The sequence below is a fragment of the Drosophila albomicans genome, chromosome X (genome assembly GCF_009650485.2).
Source record: "Drosophila albomicans strain 15112-1751.03 chromosome X, ASM965048v2, whole genome shotgun sequence".
NCBI classification, from domain to species: Eukaryota; Metazoa; Arthropoda; class Insecta; order Diptera; family Drosophilidae; genus Drosophila; species Drosophila albomicans.
In genome coordinates, this window is record NC_047627.2 from 31,539,811 (window position 1) to 31,566,496 (window position 26,686).

At 35.3% G+C, this 26,686-nt stretch overlaps 5 protein-coding genes across 5 annotated transcripts in view; 4 read left to right on the plus strand and 1 right to left on the minus strand.

Moving 5' to 3' along the window:
- Positions 1 to 410: 410 nt before the first annotated feature.
- LOC117574360 (uncharacterized) lies at positions 411 to 1,601 on the plus strand. Its single transcript, XM_034258197.2, has one exon. It carries the CDS (start codon positions 513 to 515, stop codon positions 1,584 to 1,586), a length of 1,074 nt encoding a protein of 357 aa, XP_034114088.1. The 5' UTR covers positions 411 to 512; the 3' UTR covers positions 1,587 to 1,601.
- LOC117574371 (DNL-type zinc finger protein) lies at positions 1,587 to 2,184 on the minus strand. Its single transcript, XM_034258208.2, has 2 exons — positions 1,987 to 2,184; positions 1,587 to 1,923 (listed from the first exon to the last, which is right to left on the minus strand). Exons 1-2 carry the CDS (start codon positions 2,167 to 2,169, stop codon positions 1,612 to 1,614), a joined length of 495 nt encoding a protein of 164 aa, XP_034114099.1. The 5' UTR covers positions 2,170 to 2,184; the 3' UTR covers positions 1,587 to 1,611.
- A 356-nt stretch (positions 2,185 to 2,540) lies between these two features.
- On the plus strand, positions 2,541 to 3,751 carry LOC117574382 (iron-sulfur cluster assembly 1 homolog, mitochondrial). Its single transcript, XM_034258219.2, has 5 exons — positions 2,541 to 2,718; positions 2,834 to 2,887; positions 2,966 to 3,041; positions 3,102 to 3,176; positions 3,238 to 3,751. Exons 1-5 carry the CDS (start codon positions 2,635 to 2,637, stop codon positions 3,339 to 3,341), a joined length of 393 nt encoding a protein of 130 aa, XP_034114110.1. The 5' UTR covers positions 2,541 to 2,634; the 3' UTR covers positions 3,342 to 3,751.
- A 502-nt stretch (positions 3,752 to 4,253) lies between these two features.
- Positions 4,254 to 26,686, plus strand: part of LOC117565223 (chondroitin sulfate glucuronyltransferase) — a 30,819-nt gene continuing 8,386 nt past the window's right edge. Inside the window, exons 1-2 of the mRNA XM_034244269.2 lie at positions 4,254 to 5,079; positions 21,461 to 22,171. Of these exons, the coding sequence (XP_034100160.1) occupies positions 4,858 to 5,079; positions 21,461 to 22,171 (933 nt within the window). The 5' untranslated portion in view covers positions 4,254 to 4,857. The remainder of the gene's footprint in view (positions 5,080 to 21,460; positions 22,172 to 26,686) is intronic.
- On the plus strand, positions 9,632 to 11,299 carry LOC117565547 (soma ferritin). Its single transcript, XM_034244747.2, has 2 exons — positions 9,632 to 9,823; positions 10,724 to 11,299. The coding sequence occupies exons 1-2, from the start codon at positions 9,686 to 9,688 to the stop codon at positions 11,150 to 11,152; spliced, it is 567 nt and encodes a 188-aa protein (XP_034100638.1). The 5' UTR covers positions 9,632 to 9,685; the 3' UTR covers positions 11,153 to 11,299.

The window sequence follows — 26,686 nt, forward strand, 5'->3', positions numbered from 1 at the left end:
AAATGTAACTTTAAATATGGAAGAATGTGAGAGAAAGAGAGAAGCTGGTGAGAAGTAGTGAGAGTTTGGAAATTGCGACGAGGTGGAAGAGAGAGAGAGAGATGAGTAAACTCATTGACTATATATATATAAATATATATATTAATAAAATAAAATTCAAAGAGCATCAAACTACTACTTGCAATATATTGCGCCTTATGTATTTAAACAGTTTTTGAAATTTACCAGTGTTGCGCCATTTTCAAGCGATGTCAGTGTTGCCCGTTATCGATAATCGAAATCGAAGCAGCACTATCGGAATGCCGCCACCGCTGTTATCGCACGAACGTAAACAAACGGCAACGATCGCAAAATGCTTTGCCAGTGTTGCCTGTTATCGATAATCGAAATCGAAGCAGCACTATCGGAATGCCGCCACCGCTGTTATCGCATGAACGTAAACAAACGGCAACGATCGAAAAATGCTTTGCATTTCAAATTAATAAACAAAGGAAAACTACTACTATGCAGTGATGGAGGCGTATATACGCAACGAGCTGAGTGTCAGCAGCGATCTGACACTCGATGAAGCAGCCACGCATTCCGTGAAGCTGCTGCAATGGCTGCTCGATGTCGAGGATCAAATGCAGGAGACGCAACTGGAACTTTGTTATGCGGACATCGAGTGCATGTTCAAGGCGATGTTATATCTCTTCGAGTGTCATACGCGTCATGGCGACGAGCTGGTCGATGCTGTGCTCCAGCAATGCAACAATTCGGCGCCAGCGCGAACTTTCTATGCCAACAGCGAAACGGATCGAGCGCAGTGCATTCAAGCGTTGTGTGTGCGCATTGTGAACGGAACCCGCGAGGGACACAAGTGGGCACCCATATTGCATCACATGCACAAAGCGTACGCCGATGTGCAGCCCGGCTGGAGCAGCATCAAAGAACTGAACTGGCCACTGGCGTTAGAGGAAAGCAATAAACGGAATCAAACACTCGATGTGGCCAACATGGACCTCAATATGGATGCGTTGCGTATGCGTGCACTGGTGCGACGCATCTTTCGGCTGCCCAGCGTTCAACAGATGCAGACGGCCCTGGAGCGTGGCATGCAACAATTGGACACAGAACTGTGGCTGCAACTATTTCGCGAGCCCAAACAGAGCATTGTCTACACACGTTGTCGTCTGTTGCGTCAGCTCATCTGTGATCTGCTAGCCGAGGGTGTGACAAATGCCAATCCAGCCACTGCCAGCTTTATGCACAACATTTACAGCTTTGTCGCCGAGGGCAATACGACGAATGTGGCACGTTTGTTGCGCTCCTTGATGCATGTGCGTTTTGCCAGCGGATTGAGCAGCTATCTGCTTGCCTATTGGACGCAACAGTTGCCGTATTTGCAGCTGGACGATGACATTCAGCTGGCGGAAGAGGCACCTGTCTTGCCTGCTGTGCCGCTCGAGGAGATACTTTATCTAACACATCTGCTGCTCTCACCCAAATCGCCGTGTCGCGCTCAATTTTATGGTGCGCTACGTTCATTGCCAATGCTGCAACGCCTGCGCGACCTGCTCAATAAAGTTGCTTATGTTTATAGTTAAGACTCATTTGTGAATTGTAATGCATTTAATGGCTTGGCAAATATTCATGTTTGTCGTCGACAATTTTGATAACTTTTTCGCCCTTCTCAGCGAGTATTTCCTCAATGTTGCGCTTGCCATTCAGATCAGTGAACCAATTGAGGTTGTCGGCAATCAAATGATGATTTTGACAACCACTGCAGGTGACAATAACAACGCCTTGTTTGTAGGCCACCTTTGAAATGGTTTCCATATTCCGACTTTCACATACTTTGCAGGTGTAAATCAATTGCATTTTGGTCTGTAGCTCGGCCAGCGGAATGCTCTTGCTAACCTCTCGTTTATTGCCTTCATCATGCTAAACCAGGAAGCGGAAGCAAAGCATTACAAGGCGTAATTTATTATTATTTAAGCAACTTACAGTTTCGTTGTCATTGAACTTTTGGCTAAAGTTGCAGCTCGTGTGGCACGTGTCTCGTTTGTTGACAATTGCAGCGGCTGTGTTTAGCAAATGGTGTTGCCGTTGCACCTGCTGTATAGCATGTCTGCTCGTTAATCTGCTAACGCCAGCATATAATTTGTACATTTGTTTTAAGGCGCTCATTTTTGTGGTGTGCTCCTACAAATAATAATAAACAACAAATATTGAAACGGAAAAACAATTATCGATAACGTAGCAATTAATCGATTACACTAGTATATTAGAAAACTTGTCACGCGTTTATTACTTATTAAATGAAAAGATGTTATGCATTGGTAATGTTTCTTTCAAATTTACTTAATTGTGCTGTATAAATTTTGTAAACTGTTATGAAACCCTCATAATTTGGTATATTTCTGGTATAATTTTTAACGGCTGATGTCACAGCTGTTCGTTATGATGAAATGTAACATAGCCGATAGTATCGCATGTGGGATATCAACTAAACACGATAAACATAAGTAGGTTATGCAACACTGACTGACTGACATTAGTATCATTTCGTTGTGTTTGGCAACACTTTTCGAAACTTACAGTAGAATTTTTTGTAAGCAAAACAAATTATATAAATCGAGTTACAAATTTAAAATGGCAACACGTGTGGTGGCCACGGCAACAGTGCGTGCCGTCAAAGGACGTAAACTAATACCGACACGAGCCGCCTTAACACTGGTAAGCATTCCGAATCCTGATGAAATTCGCGCTCACATTGATGAAGTAACAATTGTACATGCAACTTGCATATTATTGTTTACACATTTCTGTTGTTGTTGTTATTGTTTTGCAGACACCGGCGGCAGTGCAACGCATCAAGTCTCTGCTACACGATAAGCCAGATGTGGTAAGTGGGGAGGGGGGAGTTGTAAGGGAATTAATCATATGCTTATTGTTCTCGTTGTTGTTGTTCTTGTTCACACAGATCGGTCTTAAGGTTGGCGTGCGTCAACGAGGATGCAATGGACTCTCCTACACACTGGACTATGCCAACACTAAAGGTACGTAGGCATAAACCATAATAGCTATTCCATTTACTATTTGAAATATTTCTCAAGCAGATAAAATGGATGAGGAAGTGCTGCAGGATGGCGTCAAGGTGTTTATAGATAAGAAGGCGCAACTCTCGTTGTTAGGTAAGTGTAGTCAACACCTTATTGTATTTCTCCATGTATAAATCAATAACTCATTTTACAGGCACTGAAATGGATTTTGTGGAATCGAAGCTGTCCAGCGAGTTTGTGTTTAATAATCCCAATATTAAGGGCACCTGTGGCTGCGGTGAATCCTTCAGCATGTAGGGAGAGAGAGAGAGATTAAGAATAGAGAAAAGCATGAGAAGGGATCTCTCTCTCTCTCTCTCTCGTTCTGCAAAATCGCACCCGCCTCGCAATAAAAACAAAAACAAAACCTAAATTTAACTAAGTTTATATAGTAGTGTGATTACAGTTTGTTTATTATTATTCCCATTCACAAAATGTTCAATAATCTTTTTTCGGCGTTTATAAGGTGCCCTTGCTCAGATATGAAGCGTTAACTCTATGCTTAAGTTTTGATTTTTTCATTCGCGTAGTTACATTTTAGTTGTACAATTAAATAGCGAAACCTTCTTGACTCTGTTCTTAGGTTATAATTGTTATTTATAATAACATAATGCGAATGTATGTAAATTAGCAAGTATATAGTTGAAATACAATAATTAAATAATGTGCACAGAGTTTGTTCATTGAAACATGTTAAAACAGTGATACAAAATAAAAATAAATTAAAATACTCTTTCGCTGCGAAGAGCATTCAGTAGTCAGCATGGCTAATCAAGGAACAATAAGAGTTGAACAGCGCTGTTAACGCAAACAGAGCAACGCAAAATTGATCTAACATTACAGCGCTGTTAACAGATCGGCAAGTTAGGTACGTTTAACATAAGGACAGTATGCACATTCCATTAACATGCATTAAATAAGTATTACTCATTACAGAGTCTATGAAAACTATAATTTTTTTTTAATATTTTCATTACACAGACATACATGCCAAGCATTAATTTTATTTTGATGATGCGATCGAGTGCAGCATACCACAGACCACTTTAACATAACAGAGCATTTGCAGCTAGTCAAACAGCCGGCTAACAGAACAAGGTACGCTGTTAGACGACAGAAAAAAAGTGCGAAACGAATGCAGATCCCATTTTTTTACGTTACGCGGTGTGCGGCGGGCCAGGCGGCGCTTGTTTGCGCTTGTTCAATTGCTCTTTGGTGTTTATTTTTTTTTTGTTACTGATACATTTCGTAGCGCGTCTTGGAAATAACGAATAATAAATGAATATAGTGTGTAGTGTTTGTTTATGTGTTTTATGGTATTTAAATATGCCTTGTGTGCTTGTGAATTTGTGGTAAAAATGCGCCAAAAAGCAAACATCGGCTTTACTTCGACAACAACAACAATAACGAAACCCAAGTGCGTGCAGCACAGCAACAACAAGCAGAACAAGAACGGTGCGAAGCTAATGCCAAAATTAGCCGGTATAGTCAGAGCACTTGTTTGAGTTCTCTCTCCTCGCTTATCGCAAAAAAAAAACCAAAAAAAAAAGCCGAAAAAAATATCGAACATAAAATCGAAATCGAAACGGAGCAGCAACAAGTCCAGGCAGCCAACGTAAAAGAAGAAGACGAAGCAACAGTGCGTACAACAAAATGTACACATGACAACAACAACATCGAGCATCCTGTATGTGTATGTGTTGTGTGCGCGCGAGTGCGTGTGTGTGTATGTGAGTTGATTTTTGCCACACGCCTGGTGGAGGAGGGGGAAAAGATGCGTAAACTGTCATCGTCGTTGAGTCGCAATCATTATTTTGTGATTGGCTTGGCCCTGGGCCTGGTGCTCAGCTGTTGCATACCGCAGGACATTAGGCAGCTGGTGCAGCAGGAGGAATGCCCACAGGAGGTGGCCGAGAATTTGCTCATCGAACGTTTTGGCCAGGACTTTGAGCCGCATTTGAATTTGATCAGTAAGCCGCTGTCGGCTAAAAAGCCGGTAAGTCTACACACATACACACAAACACTCTCAATCCACCCCCACTTTCATGCTCTCTTACGGACACGCTCTCCTACAAAAACCAATTGATCTTGCTCTCGCAAAAAATTTTAGTACGAATTTTGTGACTTGCACGTGGGCCACGCGCCAATCAGAGAGCAGCAAATGCCAAATCGAGGAGAGAGCATGTGTGTGCAAAAAGAGAGCGCAATTGAGCCCCTCAATATGACACATTTACTACACACGTATGCAAATGTCTGTGTGTGTGTGTGCGCTTTCCAGTGGTATTTGTGCACATGGCTCATTATATGAAGCAATTTATTGACCTTCTGGCTTATCGTATTTCGCTTTCGTACTTCGCCTTTTCCTCATTTCGGGTAGGAACCACACTTCTTTGTATGTGTGTGTGTGCGTGTGTACGTGTGTATTTAGATCGTCAGCGCAGACGTCATTTTTTTTGTTGTTATTTCAATAGCCTGTTGTTATCATGGGCTAAGTTTGTACGTTATGACTTGGCCCGCTGAAGACGTGCAAGCAGCGTGAGTCCAATGGCCAACAACGAGAATGACAACCACTACTTGCTTTGCTAGTCGCTTCTAGGCAATTAGCACCCGGCGCGCAGTAGCAGCAACAGCAACAGCATGCGCAACCGACATCACAGTTTGAGAGTCACTGTGGAATGTATGTTAGCAGTCGGTCAGTTACATTTAATTGCGATTCGAAAAAATGTGCGAATTTTTCGCCTCGTTTGCACAAAAATTTGAGCAGCTCTGCCACATAAAAAAAAGTACAACAAAAAAAAAAAATCCGAATATAAAATGAACTGAATTGCAAAAAAAAAAAAAAAAAAAAAAAACAACTTATAAAACATACGATGAGCAAAAATTCCACTGGCGCGCGCATAAATTACATTTAAATAAATAAACGCATTTCAATTGTAAACCAGAGTCTCGAGTAAATAACCGTTAACTGATACATGCATCATGCCACACGTAAATAAATACATATGTACATTTGTGTGTGTGTGTGTATGTACATGTGTACCATAATAAATCGAACGCAGCACAATTTATTGAATTAAATACGAGTAAACATTAAAATCGATTCAATGTTGATATATACTCTACGCGAGGATCTACTTCGATCAAATGAAACGCGTGAAATGGAACATTATATTTACCGCAAATATGTGGAATGAAACAACATAATTCAAAGGAGGTTTTGCCCTTTAAATAATTTTGTTGTAAATTTTGTAAAATTCCAAGTTATGACTATCATAATTTGTAAGCTAGAAAATATAGAATAAGAATATTAGATTGAAAGAAGCATCAAAATTGAAATAAGTTTGATTTAAACTAACTAAAAAAGAACTAATGATAAGTTCACAATAATTCAGATTCATCTTGGGAAATAAACACTTTTGTGTTTAATGATTTCCTCCTCTCAAATACAAATAACATATATGTTAGGGTATCCAATTGATGGGCCAGAACTTTTATCAATTCTTTCTTGAATTCTCAACAACTTTTTTTTTTTGGTACGTTGTGCGATTTGCTTTCGTTTGTCTTTCGATTTTACAGTTAACAATGCAAACGTTTGCGTTTTAATTAAATAAAGTAACAAAACAAGACCAACAACAAAAAAAAGAGTGAACAAAAAAAAAAGATTATTAACTTGATAAATTTTTCGGTGTGGAACTCCGGAGGCGAGCGATAATGGATATCGTCCAATTGGCTGCCGAATTTCAAAAAGAAACCAAACAAAAAAGAAAAAATATGTTAATGTAAAGAAATAAAATGCAAAACGATCAGCAGTCGGGCATTAAGCTAATTTGATGATTTCGACGATCAAATTATTGTGGCATCAATTCAATTAGCGTGACGAATTCGTTTAGAAAAAAGTTTAACGATGTGCTGAAGAATAATGTTGTAAAGAAATCCATAATTTAAATGAAAAATATTGTGTACAATTTTGTTTGTTCACTTCACAAAATTTCCAGACTTTTTTGATTGTCAATCGCTTAAGCAAGCTTTTGGAAAAATCAGTTTATAAACATTCCATACAATTTTGTTAGGAATACAAAACTTCCAGTCTTTTTTGATTGTCAATCACTTAAGATCAAGCTGATCGAAAGAACTTAGGAATACAAAACTTCCAGTCTTTTCTGATTGTCAATCACTTAAGATCAAACTGATCGAAAGAACAGTTTTTAAACATTCCATACAATTTTGTTTGTTCACTTAAGAATACAAAATTTCCAGTCTTTTCTGATTGTCAATCGCTTAAGCAATCTTTTGGAAAATCAGTTTATAGACATTCCATACAATTTTGTTAGGAATACAAAACTTCCAGTCTTTTCTGATTGTCGATCACTTAAGATCAAGCTGATCGAAAGAACGGTTTATAAACATTCCATACAATTTTGTTTGTTCACTTAGGAATAAAAAATTTCCAGTCTTTTTTGATTGTCAATCGCTTAAGATCAAGCTGATCGAAAGAACAGTTTATATGTAAATATTGTCCACAATTTTGTTTGTTCACTTAAGAATACAAAATTTCCAGACTTTTTGATTGTCAATCGCTTAAGCAAGCTTTTGGAAAAAATCAGTTTATAAACATTCCATACAATTTTGTTTGTTCACTTAGGAATAAAAAATTTCCAGTCTTAAGATCAAGCTGATTAAAAGAACAGTTTATAAACATTTTGGCAGTAGCTATTTTATTGACAATCATTTTAGTGTCTCTCATGCATAAATATTTGTGCAGTAATTTTAGGTTCTTTCTCAATCATCATTCATTCATATAGAGACGGGAGTTGTTTGACTTGGCATTAGAAGCAGCTTATAGAGTATGTAGAATGCTGTCGCATTTCGTTTTCGTTGAAACTTGAAACGCAACTCGTGACTTTTGGATGGGTCACAGTTCAAAGTGCTGATCCGACCGTTGTGATTTCACTTTTGTTTCTTGCTTTGTCGTCGTTATTATTATTATTTTTCTTTTTTTTTTTTTTTTTACTGTGTCGGGCACTTAGTCAGACACACACTCTTACGTATTGCGTGTGTTTACTTAGGCAACAACAACAACAACAACAACACAGCTACAACAACAACATTTAACAATGTTGCGCGCGTTAAGTAAACTCTCAGTTATTGTCATTTATTAAGTGAATGGAAAACGACTTTTTGCTCAAGTCTCTTTTTTTTTGTCTACGAACGAGTTTCAAATATACAATATTATCTGTAGTGCTGTCTCGCTCTGTTTTTTTGCTATCCTATCTCGCTCTTTCTCTTTGCGAGTAACTAACTTACGCACATTAAACACTCGTGGCCCATAAAGTTGAAATAATAAAGGCATAAAAACATTAATTTTAAGCATCGGTAGTTGCACGAAACGCAAATCATCGTCAAAGTCTGAACTTTTTTGTTTTTTTTGAGCATTGACCATATGACTGGAACTAAAAATACATAAGTACCGCACTTTGTGACTTTAATTACAAAAAAAAAAAACAATAAACACAGCTGGTCAGTTCCATTCCATTGCACATTTGCATGTAGCTGTTGTCCAGCAGCAGTCACAGCTGTTATCGATAACTAGTCTCGAGCTTATGTTGCTTCAATCAATTTAAGTCTACTTCCTGTTTCTATTTCTATTTCTATTTCTGTGATCGATAGCACATATTAAAGATTAGAAATGTTATTAAAGTGCACCCTGTAGCTAACTACCTGTTATCGATAACTGGTTTTATCATTTGCACTAATGTCACTTCAATCAATTTTAGTGTACTTCCTGTTGTTTTTGTTTTTGCTATCGATAAAACATATAAGGGACTATAAATGTAATTAAACGGCACCCTGTAGTTATCAACCTGTTATCGATAACTATTTTTTATAATTTTACTTCAATCAACTTCCTGTTTCTATTGTGTTTGCTATCGGTAACGCAAAGTAGAGATTATAAATGTTATTAAAGTGCACCCTGTAGCTAACTACCTGTTATCGATAACTGGCTTTATCATTTGCGCTAATGTCACTTCAATCAATTTGAGTGTATTTCCTGTTTCTATTGTTTCTGAAATGCAACTTAAATGCATCAAAGCTACTTATCGAAAGCAGTTGTGTAGTTAATCTGTTATCGATAACTAGTTTCGATCACTTAAAGAGCATAGACGGTAATTTTGATCCAATCAATGAGTTCTCCCTAAAAAGTTTATAAATAAAAAAAATAAAACGGGTTTTTACAGCATTATAATTGTTATCGATAAATGCTTTTGTTCAGTTTCACCATAAAAACTGCTTTGAAACTAATCTCATTCTATTTCTTGCTGAATTCTACTTTTGCTGATCAATAAATTAATGATGAGATTTTAAATGCTTAAAATATGAAAGCTGTAACTATGTTGCTGTTATCGATAACTGCTTTTGACATATGGATAAGGTTTTTTTAGGGAAGGAAATGATATTTAATTTGTAGCGTTTGACGTAGTAACTCAGCAGTCAGATAGCAAATTGAACAGGAAAAAAGACTAACATACAAAATTTTAAATTCTTGAATGTTTTTTCGTCAAAATTTCGGTGTGAAAAAGTTGGTTTAGCGGTTAGACTAGGAAATGGCGAATTATTGTTGTCGTTTGTGGGCGCGTCAAATGTGCATGATTATGCGTCAGAATTTCGCAAAAAGTTGCGAACAGAAACTGAACGATCAGATCAATATGGAGCTAAAGGCATGCCATCAATATTTGGCCATGGTGAGGAAAAGAATGTGCTTGATGTGATAGTTAATATTATGACAGTAGAACTTTTAACTATAGAGTAGAAGGAGTATTACAAATACTTGTCAAATTTGGGACTGCGTTACGTATAGTTCAAGTACTTGTAGTCAGGGGCTTTTCTATATAAATGTAATTTACGTCTGCATAAAGAATTTTCAATAATAGTGAGGGATTTTCTATCCGTCTGGCTGTCTGTCCATGTATTTTGAAAAAAAAACTTATAGTCATAGTTCATTTGAAAGAAGTTTATATCAGAGTAAAGTATTTTGTTCAATCCGTCTCGCTGTCCGTCCGTGACTTTGAACTCCTAGATACGAAACATTATAGGATCTTTTTTGTTCGTTCTTTCTTTGTATGTTCGAATTTTGTTACTAGAAAATAATTGCATATTAAAGCTTGCTGTTTAAAAAGAAAAAGCCTTGAAATTTGATATGCACAAAATTCGATAGTTTCACACAGTCTCGCTGTCTGTCCGTCACTTTGAACTCCTAGATACGAAACATTATAGGATCTTTTTTGTTCGTTCATTCTTTGTATGTTCGAATTTTGTTACTAGAAAAGAATTGCGTATAAAGTTTGCTGTTTAAAAAGAAAAAGCCTTGAATTTTGATATGCACAAAATTCGATAGTTTCACACAGTCTCGCTGTCTGTCCGTCACTTTGAACTCCTAGATACGAAACATTATAGGATCTTTTTTGTTCGTTCTTTCTTTGTATGTTCGAATTTTGTTACTAGAAAATAATTGCATATTAAAGCTTGCTGTTTAAAAAGAAAAAGCCTTGAAATTTGATATGCACAAAATTCGATAGTTTCACACAGTCTAGCACACTCGACCGCAACTGATTTAATTTCGTTTTGTCAACTTTTGAGGTTAGGCATTTCACTTTGATCGCGCCGATGTCAGTTCGCCGGGTTTGCACAGCTTCTTGCTGAAGGCCAGTGGCGAGGAGCGTGAGCATGCCGAGAAGATAATGAAGTATATGAATAAACGTGGCGGTCAGATTGTGCTCAGTGCGGTGCCAGAGCCGTTGCCCTGCTTCCAGGATAGTTTGGCCGCATTGAAGCATGCGTTGCAAATGGAGCTGGAGGTGAATCAACATCTGTTGGATGTCCACGCGTTGGCCAGCAAGGAGAACGATCCCAATCTCTGTGATTTCATTGAGGCGAACTTTTTGCAGGAGCAAGTCGATGGCCAAAAGGTCTTGGCCGATCTCATACGTCAGCTGGAGCGTGCCCACGATGATCTTGGCGATTATTTGTTCGACAAGTATTTAATTAATGGTGGCATGCATGGTGGCAAATAGCGGAGAGAACAGAACAGAACAGAACGGAACAGAATAGAACAGAGCGCAGCATTTTGATTTGTCTTTCGCATATTTTGTTTAAACTAAAACTTGTTATCAGGCGGAGCGAGTTGTCTAAAAATAAACGCGCACTCTTATCAATTAGTACTATACGAATACATGACTGCATAGCACTTGGCTTTTGACAGGCGAATACCCCCTTTTAATGAAAGGCACTTCGGCAAACGCGAAATGCGAAACGCGATTGTCATGCTGTCAGAAGATCAACTGGTCAAATGATCGACTTATCAGCTGAGGCAAAGCTCCTCCTCCTCCTCCTTCTTCCAAGCACATCAAAGTTGGGATCAATGGCCGAATTCTTCTTGATTTTTGTGTGTGTTTCAAAGCTCTACAAATTAAGCGAAAGCTGCTTCATGAAAGTTCATTTACCTTGAACTTTCAACCACAGCTAATAAATAAATTTGTTTGTTAATATTTATAAACCACATGTTAAAAGAAATAATTGTATTGTTTATTGATGCAAAGCTCCTCCTTCTTCCAAACATATCAAAGTTGCAAAAGGCTCGCAGACACATGGGATCAATGGCGGAATTGTTCTTGCTCTACAAATTAAGCGAAAGCTTATTGTTTATTGGAAAACTGGCTCTATAAGAGAATTGTTCTTGATTTTTGCGGTCAAAAACTCTTAAATTAAGTGAAAGCTGCGCCATAAAACAGCTTTTAACAGCCAAGTATAAGAAAAAGATTTATTTATTACTTTCGTTAATAAAATGTTAAGGAAGCTGATATTTTGTGTCAGCGATAATTTGATTTATTATTTTTATTATTGAGTTTTGCGCACAACAGTTTTTAAATTAAGCGAAAGCTGCGTTGTAAAGATAATACTTTATTTATTAGAAAAACAAAAGAATGTATCTGTTATAAAGTTAGTAGCGTGCTAATATATGATTTTCTATTAGGTAGTGACTGGATTTTTAACAATCAACTTTGCTCATTTTGTAGATAGTTTAAGCAAATAAAGTTTTGCAATAGAAGCTTTCTTCGCTTTCTTTCTATTACATTTGCTTAAATTGTTCAGCAGTTAAACTGTTTTCAATTTGAGCTATATATTTTTTCCCTTGCTAGCAGCTTTAAAGCTGCTAAAAGCTCTCAGTCAAAAGTTATTGGTTTTCTTAGCGATTCTCAAAGATCGAAAGCTTTTACGTACATATCATTAAATCCGTGACAAGCACAAGATCTTCAAGATTTTTGAATGAAGACTCCCGCAGTTGATATTATTTTTGATTTGGATTGCATTTTCACCCCAACAACAACAGCAACATCAAGAACAAGAACAACTAGAGGCAAAGTTAAGTGCAACTATTGAGCCAGCTTTTGCTGTTTGCCTTAATTGAAAAGCGCGTCGCATTTCCGGCTTAAGACCCACATACTTACGACTCTATATATACACACTATATCTAAATACACACACATTTATAGATCTGCATAAGTGGGTAGCGATGTATGTGTGTGTGTGTGTGTTTGTGCTCGGTCTCAATTAATTGTCATAAGCGCGAGACTTGACCGACCCAGCGATTTTTTTAAAACGAGGCAACGATCCACCGGTTGCAACCACACACACACACACACACACACAACAAACCACCCTGCAACACCGATCTATACACTGACAGAAAAATAAAGCTCTAAAATCAAAAATTTTATCTTGAGTACTGAGAATTTGTTTTGCAAAAAGTATGAAAATCTGTTCCTAGATGAGTAAAAATTTTATCATTGGAAAAGCTTTTCTTTCCGCACGTTCAACAAATTTTAGAGTGACCGTTTTTGGCAACCTTTATAATCCTAAATTTGGAACGGAAATGATAAAACACAAAACTTTATGGCCACATCACTCAAACACTTGGCTATAAAATTGTTAAATATAATTATTAAAAAACAGATGAAATCATATTCATCGCCTATTTCTACAATAACTCAAATTTCATATTCGTTTTCTTATATAGAGAGCTTAGGGTTTGAAAACATTTGGCAAAATATCAAGCTATATATTTAAGATCACAAAGCTTATTATACGATTTAAAAATATAAACAAATTTTACTCCGTTTCTTTTTTTCGGAACATTGAAATTATGCTGTTTACTATTATTAGAAATAAAACTATTCATTTATAATATTATTTTTTCGTTGTATTATATCTAATATTAAATACTAAATTTGATGGGATTTTCGATTGACTTAAGAATTTTACTACCTGAGGTCTTATTTTGATAAAATTGATGTTCGTAAATTGAATTGGCTTATGTTAAGATGAAAGTACCTTTTGTTAGAAACTAGTCGGATTTTTCTCAGTGTAGTCACTAGTATCTAGCATTTATGTGTCTAGCATCGCTCGCGCACTTGTTTCAATTAAGATTTGTCAAATCCAATGCAATGTCCCCCCACAGACTCAAAGCATTGAAAACGAACTGAGATTGAGATTGAGACACATGCTATAGCAATATATTGTGTATCATTCCATTTACACGTACTTAACGATATCCACACAGACATCGCTTGCTTATATAGAATAATGACTAGCTGCAAAAGCATAGAAATGTGGCTCGAAAACATTCGATTGAATGTGAATTAAAATTCATGAAAATGCTTTTGGAATTTTTAATTGAATTTGTTGCAAATCGAATGCAATTGCTATTTCAAAGTTTGAATTATTTAAGAATGAAGCTCATCAATTTTGCTGATGCCTTGTTGGCAATTTCTTGCAAGGAAAGAAGCATCTATCAAATCAAACATTTTTGTAGAGTGACTAAGTTGTAAATAAAGTACGTTTGTTTATTTTCGCTCTGTTTGCAAGTGAGTTAAGTGTCGTAAAACTGTAAAGAGCAAAAATGTTATTCAAACACAATTAACATGCATAAAAAGTGCAAATATTTTGATATTCATAAATACCTTTGTGATTACAACAACGGATAAGCTCAGGTTACTCTGGCACAGATAAAAAGCCAAATCAAATGTTGAAATTGCATCTGTATTTTTCGATGGATGATGATGAGTCAGTGACCCGCTCGATTACGAATATGAATATGAATACGAGTACTTGTATTCATTCATAAGGCCCTTGGTATAATATGGGCCATATAATACACAAGGTGCTCGACGACAGAAAAACAAACAAGTAAGAAATGTACAGTTGAGTGTGCTCGGCTGTGAGATACCCGCGAAATATACCAAATAATATACCACAAATACTAAAATATACTAAATAAAATATTTGATACATTCAAAATATACCATAAAGTGCAAAATATACCAAATAATATACCACAAGATGCTAAAATATACTAGCGACTATATACAACATTCAAAATATGCCAAATATCGCAAAATATACCAAACAATATACCTCATAAAAACTTAAATATATAAATATACCAAATAATATACCACAAATACTAAAATATACTAAACAGTATATATATGATATATTCAAATTATACCATAAAGTGCAAAATATACCAAATAATATACCACAAGATGCTGAAATATACTAGAGACTATATACAGCATTCAAAATATGCCAGATATCGCAAAATATACCAAACAATATACCACATAATAACTTAAATATATAAATATACCGAATAATATACCACAAATACTAAAATATACTAAATAGTGTATGTGATGCATTCAAAATATACCAAATAATATACCACAAGATGCTAAAATATACTAGCGACTATATACAACATTCAAAATATGCCAAATATCGCAAAATATACCAAACAATATACCACATAAATACTTAAATATAACGAAGGCCATATTTTTTATGCATTGTCATACTCAAAGTATACCACAGATGTCAAAATATACCAAATTTTTATTAGATCACAACTCTTAGGAATCATAAATACAACACTTCTATTCTATGAGTAGCGGGTATAGAAAAACTTAATCTTTCAACTTATTACACCAACGACAACAACAACAATGAAAACTGAACCCAAATCTAATAAAAAATTATAGACAGTCAACTATGATTTTGAGTCATTCACTGACTGCTAAATTGTAAATGTGAACTGGAGAATGTATCTCTCGATTTAATTTTGTTTTTGTGCTGGCCACAACCTGAATAAATAAACATCATTCAATATCAATGTTTAATTAAATTATTTCTCAAATGAAAATTGAAAATATTTTGTTGTTTTTTTTTGTCGTTTGTCATTGGTGACGTTGCTGCTTTACTGCTTATATTGATAAGCAAGCATTCAATACATAAAATGTGTGCTGATAACGAGGCGTGAAAATGTGCCTACTTGTTGTAAATACAGTTAGTTTTGCACCTACAAAACAGAGAGAGAGAAACAAAAAATGAAACTATCAATCGAAATCCACGATGAGCAATCATCATTGACATCGCTCAACGCTTTTTGCTTTTTGTTGTTTTTGTTGGGTTTCACTTCCCCTTACGTCACAAGGTTGTCGGGTTTCAGTTGCTTATCAAAAAGTGTCCAACGAACAAATCAAATTTATTGAGAGAGTTCCAAGCCACGTGCTACCTCCTTTATTTTTGTATTCCAATTAGTTATTAATTACTATTAATCAATAAGCAAAAAATGTTAAATAAATTCTGTAATTGTAGAAAGAGCAGTTTTATTTGGAATCAAATTCCCATAGGGTTTTATTTAATGGCAGAAATTTATAAAGAAAATGAATAATAAGAAAATCAAATGAATAAGTTCTAAAAATACAAAAAAAAACTTGTTTCGTAGGCAATTCCAATGAGAGATTTATTAATTTTCATAAATGGCAGAAATGTAAGTAAAAAACCATATTATTGAATTCCGGAAATATTGGAGGTATATTTGTATTCTAAAGCAAATTCCAATGGGAATTTATTTACGATTAAAAAACGACAGAAATTTAAGAGAAATATTCTAGGAATACTATATATGAAATTAATTTTCATTACAAGTAGGGATTCATTTACGATAATGAATTCCAGAAATTTATTTAAAATATACTAACTACTATATTTAGTAGATCAATATACTATTACATTTAAAATATTCCATAAAGCAACGAAGAATCAAATGGGAATTATCGAATAATAAATTATAGAGATGTAAATTCATAAATTCTTTAAATCTAATTCTAGATTCATCCTTCAGTTTTTTTTTTAATCTTTTGCAAACTGATCTGATCTCTTCTTATTACAGTTGAGCTTGCTGAAATTTTATTTTTTGTGTTTTTACTAAACGCTGACAGGTGTTTTACTATCTTATTACAAGAAAGCAAGAAAACTGAGAAAGACAAAAATGTATTTCGGGATTCCCCAGCGCAGAAGAGATTAAAAAAAATGTGTTATATATTTCATCGTCATAAAAATACAATGAATTAGAAACAACGCCAAATATAATATATAAAGCTCAATAAATTAAAATTTGAAAAAGGAAGTCAATAATATTTTTGTTATCGCGTTCATTATAAATAATTCACACCTGATTTGCAGATCTTATTGCACTTCTAAATTTAGTTAAATTTGGTTAAATGGCATTGAGTTGAAAGTGTTTTTTCCCCCGCCCGCACTTGTTGACTCAGCATCATCGTAATTCGTATGAAACTGCTAAATGCCAAAGTAAATTCACAATTCTCCTCTAGCTTTCGAAGGCAATCAATAATTTCATTCGATTTTTGTTTTTGCTTTCGGTGAAATTCAACGAATTTTTAATGCATCATTTTCCTGTATAAACACACATGTACTTTTGGAAGAAAAAACAAGTAAGAAAGCTACAGTCGAGTGTACTCGACTGTGAGATACCCGCTACCCATTTTGAATAAAATATATTTTGCGGTATTTTTCTCAAAATATACCGAATATACTAAAAATATACCAAATGGGATATGTGGTAGTACCGCATTCAAAATATACCATAGACGGCACAATATACCAGATTGTCAGCCAAAGCAACTAAGACCCCTAGTAAGTAGGCGTTTTTACAAAAGTATTTCTTTAATAACTTCGACAATTTTTATCTGATCGCAACCAAATTTTTAGGAATCACAACTACTATAGTAATTATTGTATATACCAAAATTCGCAACTCTAGCTTTAAGCTTGTAATTCGATTTTTTTGATTTGCGTGGGGTCGGAAGTGGGCGTGGCAAAAATTTGAAACAAACTTGATCTGCGTGCAAACATAACAAATGCTGTCGAAAAAAAATTATAGCTCTATCTCTTATAGCCTCTGAGATCCAGTGTTTCATACGGACAGACGGACAGACAGACATACGGACATGGCTAGATCGTCTCGGCTGTTGACGCTGATCAAGAATATATATACTTTATAGGGTCGGTGATGCCTCCTTCTACCTGTTACATACATTTTCTGTCGGCACAAAGTTATAATACCCTTCTACTCTGTGGGTAGCGGGTATAAAAATGTATTTTCATGTGAACTAAATAGACTCCGGGGCGTAGTCAATTTTTGTGGTTTTTTCGCCAAAAAAAAAAAAAGGAAAAAGAAAACAAAACAAATATTGTTTACACACATCGTGAGCAGGTGTGTATACTCAGATATTTACACAATTAATTGTGTGTAGATTTGCGAGTTGCTTTTGCCTTTGTGCCTGCCATCTTTAGCCGCAATTTCAGCACAAGGTCATCGACGGGTTAACGCGGCTAACAGCATCGATTCGATCGACGGGAGGGTTATTGGGGTGCATTGGCCAAGTTATTATCTCTTCTCTCATCTCCTCTCTTTACTCAAACGCATCTCTGTCTCAGTGTGCAATACAAAACAAGTAAAGCAATTGCTGAATTGATTTCTCAATTATATAATATGCAACATCGTTGTTGCCCCAGTGAACTGCTCTTTATGCCCTTTGCACCTTGTTGTACCCTGTAAAACGAGCAGCATGATGAAGTGGCATGCTTTATTTTTCATATTTCAATAGCTAAATCATTGAGTGTTTAAAGCTTTGTTAGCGATTGAAATTTGTAATAAAGAATATCTCAAAGTCGTAAGTAAGAATAATTAAATTGTAATGAGTATCCTATAATTTGTTAAGCCCAAAGTAAGAATAATTAAATTAAATATATTTTAGAATCTCTGAATTGTCATTAACAGGGATTGTAAAAGACTATTAAAGCAAAAAATCAAAGTTTTTTCTATAGTAAGAATATACAAATTAATATATCATTAAGAAACTAACTTATTTTTAATAGACTCTTTGGCATTGACCAAATGCTTGTTTAATGAACTTTTAATGAGATACGTTGAGATAATTGTAAAATAATATAAATCAAATAATTGACCATTGCTACCCTAGTAATGATAAATTTGATCATTTATAGTCAATTTTTAGTATATTGAAATACCATGCAAAGAGTTTTGGTATATTTTTGGTATACCAATATACAATTCTTTATATTGTATATTTTTTATGAAATAGTATACTGATATACTTAACATAGATTTTTGGTATATTCGTCTGTATATTAATTTAGTATATTTTTAGAATAATACTGTTTTGTTTTTATGAAAACGGGAAGCTTGCAATAGTGTATTGATATACCAAATATATATTGGTTGGTATATTTTAGTATTTTTTAAAGAATAGTGTGTGTTAATATACCAAATATATATTGGTTGGTATATTTTAGTATTTTTTAAAGAATAGTGTGTGTTGATATACCAAATATATACTGGTTGGTATATTTTTAGTATTTTTTCAAGAATATTTTCACATCGTTTTGCTTTTACTGCAAATTTACTCACATTTATCAAAATTACCCATTTCATTTCATACAAAATGAATAAACAATTGTATTTTACAATTCTAAAATGTAATTTCTAAAGAGTACAGGGTATTTTAAAGTCTGCTTAACGAATTTCAACAGTCTCGCTGTCTCGGCTTGTTAGGAATATTTGTCTTTATAGTCGTTGTTGTAATTACCACTAATTGCTGCACTAAGTTCCAATGCAAAGTCGACCAACAGCCACGCCCCCTTTTAGTTAATAACTAAACAAAGTAATAGAGAGTGAGGCAGATGCAGAATTCGCATCTTTGACAAATTGCTTGGCGATGAATATCGTCCAAAGTCGAAAAGGGACTGACGTCAGCTTTTGGAGGCCTTTGGAGGAAGTTTTGCGACCTCGAGCGAAGGCCGCCAAGTTTATACGAGGCCCACAAACTGCGGCCAATTAAACAGCATTTGTAATTAGCCATAATTCCCCCCCCGTTTAATGCCAAGCAAACGCAACGAATCAAATATTTGATTAGCAACAATATTGCAAGAGAGAGAACGAGAAAGAGAATGTACTATAAATAGAATAAATATCGGAAAAGGTGTAAGATCAATGGAATGCAGTTAGAGAGACACTGTTAGTGTTTTCTTTCTTTTTGCTACTCTTTTGAGAGGAGGCCGAGTTACTCGAGTTGCCAAAACAATTTGCAAGTTTATCAATACGATCCAAGCGAAAGCACATTTATTTCCAGGAAACTCGTCTCGACTCGCGCATCGTAAACATTTTATGGCGAACGTTGAACCTAGATACAAAATAGATACAACTTCCATCAGGTATATTTTTTCGTTTTATACCTCGTAACTAAAAACGAGAAAAGTGTATAACAACAGGACTTGAGATTAGCATCAGTTATGTATATCCGGCTGTCTGTCTGTCCGTTCGTAGAAATGCTTTCAACTCAGCGGCTGTTGAAAATACTTTTGGTATTGTTTCACTTATCAATAATAGAAATACAAAATTTTCAAATTATATGTTTAGCAGGTATCATTTAGTCGTGTACACTCTTTAGTTTACATAGTTAGTTATATCCGGCTGTCTGTCTGTCCGTTCGTTGAAATGCTTTCAACTCAGCGACTGTTGAAAATACTTTTGGTATTGTTTCACTTATCAATAATAAAAATAAAAACATTTTCAAATTATATGTTTAGCAGGTATCATTTAGTCGTGTACACTCTCTAGCCCAAATAGTTCTCCATTGTTCGTCCGTACTTCATTCATATATGAATAAACATAATCATCACCATCTGTAATCATCAAACCAAGCACAATTTTGAGTGCCCACTTCAACTGTCATTTCTCAAGTGGCCAAACGTGTGCAGGCCAAGCAGAGACTCAGTCCCCAGCTCAACGGTTTCTCGGTTGCAGCAGCTGCCCAGATAATTTTTAATTATGTCAAAATACTTATATTTAGCAATATAATTGCTGTTGTCTATAGACTTACCCTTCACCGCCATAGCAATCGCACTTGACTCTTAATTGTTCTATTAAAACCGATCTATAATTCTTTTTTACTTTACTTTTTTGCTTGCTTTACTCACTGTTTGAGATTGTGGCTTATTCCTCGAATTCTCGAAATCATTTCAAAAATACTTTATTGAATTGAATTAAAACACATAAGAAAGCTACAGTTTATTATCATTTAAATATATATTTGATATATTGAATCAAACATTTTGACAGTTTTGAAACATTTTCCACCATAAGCTTTAGTTATTTTATAAAAAAAAAGTGGTACTATTCTTAACTTTGCAACTGCATGAATAAAATTAAAAGATTTAAAGTATTCGCTGACTGAACTAGAACACTTCAATTTCTTTACAAAATTACTAACATTTCGAATTTTATAATGCAATAGGACTGGCAACTTTGGCTAAAAGCACTTTCGTCTTTCTGTCTGTCCGCAAGCTTAAAGTGGTTTATCTCGCATACTACAAAGTTTAGAGCTATATAGTTTACAGACAATGTTCATAGTTCACAGCTTGTTTTAGAACTTACTGATAAATTGGCAACCCTGGCTCAAACGTTCTAAGCACTTCCGTCTGTCTGTCTGTCCACCAGCTTAAAGTGGTTTATCTCGCAGATTACAAAGTTTAGAACTATATAACTTGGAGACAAGGTTTGCAGCAATAATGCAATGCAATAAGACTGGAATTTGTTTAGCTCTAAGCATTGTCTAAGCGAACCTATGAGATTTTCAGAATTTCTACTTTAAAGTTTGAGAAGCCTTTGTTTTTGGATAACTCAAAAGATATAAAGAGCTCGCTGATTGAACTAGGACACTTCAATTTCCTCACAATATTATTTATATTATTTTCACTTCATTGAATCAAAATACGAAGTATATTAAAAGATCTTTTTGGCAATGGGAGCAAATATTGTATTGTGTTTACTTCTTTAAGCTCTCATCTCTTTCGCTTCGAATAACAAATAGAATTTGAAATTTAGGGTCTTCACTACAAAATCCGCAATAAAAATATTCTTGTTTCTCCCTTGGCAGGTAAAAAATGTGCTGCGACCACGCTACTACTCCTCGGAGCTGGGGATACGGGAAAAGATCTTCATTGGTGTGATGACCTCACAGGAGAACATCAACAGCTATGCGACAGCGTTCAATCGCACCACCGCCCATCTGGTCAACAAAATGAAGTTCTTCATCAATGCGGACAGTGTTAAGACCAACTATGAGCTGAAGAATATCGTTGGCTTCACGGACACACGCGAGAGTCGTCGTCCGTTCCATGTGATCAAATATATTGCCGACAACTATTTGGATGATTATGATTATTTTCTGCTCGTTACCGATAATGTGTATGTCGATGCGCGTAAACTGAATGCGCTGCTCTATCACATGAGCATCACCTTTGATCTGTATATGGGAGGCACACGAATACGCGCATCATCAACAAATGCTGGTGGAGTGGCGCCTGGAGCAGAGAATGAATCGAATGCTGATGATGATCATGATGATGGAGGAGATGCCGCTGCCGGCGACGATGGAGGAGGTGGCGATAGCGACGGCGGTGGTCTCAGTGATCGCAACTATTGCGCCCTCGAGGCGGGAATTCTCTTCAGCAGCAGTGTCATCCGCAAGATGCGCAACAATCTGGATCGGTGTGTGCGCATTGGCAGCACCAACGATCACAGCGTCAACATTGGACGGTGTGTCAAGTATGCCAGTCATGTGTCCGGTTGCCAGGAAACATTTCAGGTGAGTCTGTGCTACCTCGATGGACATACAAGTTATGGGGTATGTCCAATGGATAGAAAGTTGGCAACTCCGTATGTAGGGCTGCCAACTTATTATGAGGAAATAAATAGTATGCTCACGTAACAACTTGAAAAATTAATTTCTTTAATTTAATAATGTAATATAATAACAATATAATATAGACTTAGTTATGGAGTATGTCCAATTGCTAGAGAGTTGGCAACGCCCAAAGTTGGGCTGCCAACTTATTATAAGAAATAAATAGCATGCTCACATAACAACTTGAAAAATGGATTTCTTTAATATAATAATGTAATATAAGACTTAGTTATGGAGTATGTCTAATTGCTTGAAATGATGTCATGTCTCCATCTAGGGCTGCAAACTTATTTTCAATACAAATAAATTTATTACATTTTTGGTGTCTGAGATGAGGAAATAAATAGTGTTTTTGCATAGCAAACTGAAAAACTTATCTCTGGAATATATTCAAATAATATCAATATAATTGAAAAATATAACATTAACAATATAAAACTACAAAATTATTTATTTCTTCATGTTCACTATATTTTTTTTTGTGCGCTTCTCGCATAATTCAAAAACTCAACATATTTTTTAAACGACGTTGGGCTAAGCAACATTATAAAACAAAGTTAAAAGCAACAAGTCGCTCAGATTGGTTAAAACTTTATTTCCATTTATATTCAAACAATTTATTGTAATGCAATCTGTATTTGTTCAAAAGTATTAAATTGAATGTAGTGAAACTCATTTAAAAATCAAAATCATTTACTGATAGATTGGCAACTTTGGGTAAAAGCACTTTCGTCTTTCTGTCTGTCTGTCTACCAGCTTAAAGTGGTTTATCTCGCAGATTACAAAGTTTAGAGCTATATAGTTTAGAGACAATGTTCATAGTTCACAGATTGTTTTAGAACTTACTGATAGATTGGCAACCCTGGCTCAAACGTTCTAAGCACTTCCGTCTTTCTGTCTGTCCACCAGTTTAAAGTGGTTTATCTCGCATACTACAAAGTTTAGAACTATATAACTTGGAGACAAGGTTTGCAGCACGGAATTTGTTTTAAAACTTAACCAGCACAAAATGAGTACAAAATGTTTTGCCGTCTTTCTGTCTGTCCGCCATCTTAAAGTGATATATCTTGCAGTCCACAAAGCTTAGAGCTATATAATTTGGAGACAATGTTCGTAGTTTGCAGCTTGTTTTAAAACTTCACTAAATATTTATAAAGGGCTGAATTTTCTTCCGTCTTTCTGTCTGTCCACCAACTTTAATGAATATATCTCGCAAACTATAAAGTTTAAAGCTATATATTATGTTTTAGAACTTCACAGAAATTTGTTCAATTTTGAAGAGCTATCATTTTTGCTGCCGGGTATCGCACAGTTGGGCAGACTGAATAGTTTTTACACATCTTTCTTACACGATGTGCCATCTCCCGTTTTGGTTTTAACGGCCACACGCCACATGTTGCGGCTGCTGTTGTTGCTGCTGTTGTAATTAACTGTCAAGCTGTAAATGCGCTTAGAAGCTTAAGTTAAGAGCGATAAACTAGTCGCACAACTTGAGGAGGCCTTGCAAACCGTTTTCAGCCAACTTTGCGATGCTTTTTGGTTTGGCTTAATGAACTCGCTCGTTCAGCTAGAGTGCTCATATTTAGTTGGACATGCATGTGCGGCAAAACAATAAACATTCGAAATGAATGCAGACAGTAAAAAAAAAACAAATACTCTTTAAGTTATCTTAAAAGAACTTAATATGAATTGCAGTATTTAAAGTAAAAATGAATACTTGTGCTCATTCAATAAAAATTCAATTAAAAATGTGTTGTTACAAATCGAGAGAGTCTGAGACACATCCGTTTTGCATAGCATCCACAGCGTCTGCTTAGCATCCACATACGTTCAACAAGTGGATCACACGAAAACAATAATTAGCACACACAGTCAATGCTGCTGCAACTGTGTCCAATTGTAGGCAGCAGCTGTTGACAGTTTGAGAGTGATTGCCGCCGGCAGGCGCAGTGCGATCCATTAGAACATCAAACATACATACATATGTACATACGTACACATAATTGAGAACGTAGTATGTGTGTGTGTGTGTGTGCGTTGCGAGTTAATTTGCCCGTTTGCTTGTCGTGTGATCTCTGTTGCTTCCTACACGCTGTTTTATTTATTTAAACAATTTGTGCCGTTTGACTAAAAAGACGCACAGAGAGACACACGCACACACACACACGCAAGAAACGAAATGAAATGAAAAATGAAAAAAGAAGAAAAAATCAGTTCATTGATACACAAAAGTGACCCTGAAAAAGAGCATCATCAGAGCGAAATGTGCGAGAAGCACACCAAACAAAAAAAAACAACAAAACTTAAAAGAAGCAACATCAACAGCAGCATCAGCAGCAGCTTCAACATGGGGCAAAGAGGCATATTTGGACTTGGACATGCCACCAGTTGGAGTCGTTGAAAGCGGTGGACGGGGACGGGGGCGGGGCAGGTCACACTTGATGGACAGTTTATTTAATTCCCAAGGGGAAAGAGAATTTCACAGTTGTGCGCGCGCTCAGTGACTGGCAAAGCACAGTTTGACACGAACTGTCTGCCCGTTAGTTTGACATGCGCTTTGTGGTATTTCCTCTTTATTGAACTTGTTGGTTTTCCGTTTTCGTTTTCTTTGTTTTTGGAGTGTCTCAGTTATTTACAACAACAACAACAACTGTGGAAATAAGAATCGCATTTTTTGCACAAACAATTTAGCATTTTTCGTTATACAACGAAACGAAACGCAGCAGGGCCAAAAAGCAAATACAAAAGCAAAAACAAAAACGAAACAGAAAAGAACTTTGACGCACGTCTTTCACTTGAAATTCGTTTTTTGTTTGGATTTTGGGTTTTATTTATGCGGCAACCAGGCACAAAGAATAACAGCAACAACAACAACAACAATACAATCCAGCCAATCTCAATGATTTATGTTTTATACGGTGTGTGTGTGTGAGGAAGTGTTGATATCTGCTGCTTCGTTTTTGTATTATTTATTTTCTTTATTTTTTTAATTTAAAAAATCCAACTGCAACGAAAAAATATGACTCAATTAAGGGTTTTATAAAGTGGACAGGAAATTCTTTTATATTCTTAACCCTTTCGTTTTAGAATTCCATTAGTTTTGTCTTTGATTTATGTTTTTTTATGAAGTAGTAAAAATACTTTTATAGTCAGCCTTGAATTAATCTACAAATTCTTGAGTTAGTCTAAATAGAGTCTAATAAAAAAAGAAAAAATAATAATAATTTGATTGCAACATGATTTTTTTTTTTGTTTAAAAAACATGGAAAGGAATTCTTAACTATTGTTGTTACTTATAAATTTAAAATGATTTCAAACACCAAGTCTTTTATTTAGCACTTTTCGAATAGAAATGGTCTTGTTTAAAAAAAAGCAAGTAAGAAAGCTACAGTCGAGTGTACTCGACTGTGAGATACCCGCTACCCACTTTTAATAAAGGCAAAATATTGCGGTATCACTTTCAAAATATACCGAATATACTAAAAAATACTAAAAATATACCAAATAGTATATTTGGTATATTGATATAATACCGCATTCAAAATATACCATAGACGGCACAATATACCAGATTGTCGGCCAAAGCAACTAAGACCCCTAGTAAGTAGGCGTTTTTGCCCATACAAAAGTATTTCTTTAATAACTTCCACAATTTTTATCTGATCGCAACCAAATTTTCAGGAATTATAACTACTGTAGTAATTATTGTATATACCCAAATTCTAGCTTTAAAATTACTCTTGTTATTCGATTTTTTTGATTTGCGGGGGGTGGAAATGGGCGTGGCAAAAATTTGAAACAAACTTGATCTGCGTGCAAACATAACAAATGTTGTCGAAAAAAAATTATAGCTCTATCTCTTATAGTCTCTGAGATCTAGGTGTTCATACGGACGGACGGACAGACACACATACGGACATGGCTAGATCGTCTCGGCTGTTGACGCTGATCAAGAATATATATACTTTATAGGGTCGGAGATGCCTCGTTCTATCTGTTACATACATTTTCTGTCGGCACAAAGTTATAATACCCTTCTACCCTATGGGTAGCGGGTATAAAAACCTTAAAGTCGAACACAGAAAGTAATATGATATAATAAATACGCCGATAAATTTGAAATATTTCAAAAGTGTTTAAGGAAATTATTAAGTCTTTTACTTATGAATGACCATAGCTTTTAAATTGAAAACAATTTTGTCTTCATAAAGAATAGTTCTGGTTTTATCTTAAGTTAGAAATTTAGATTTATGGGAAACAAGTAAGAAAGTTACAGTTGAGTGTGCTTTTAAATAAAAGCAAAACATTGCGTTATTATTCTTAAAATATACCAAAATAATATACTAAAAATACATATTTGGTAGAGTAGATATACCAGATTATAAGCCAGGGGTGCCCTGAATGCATTAGGCGTAA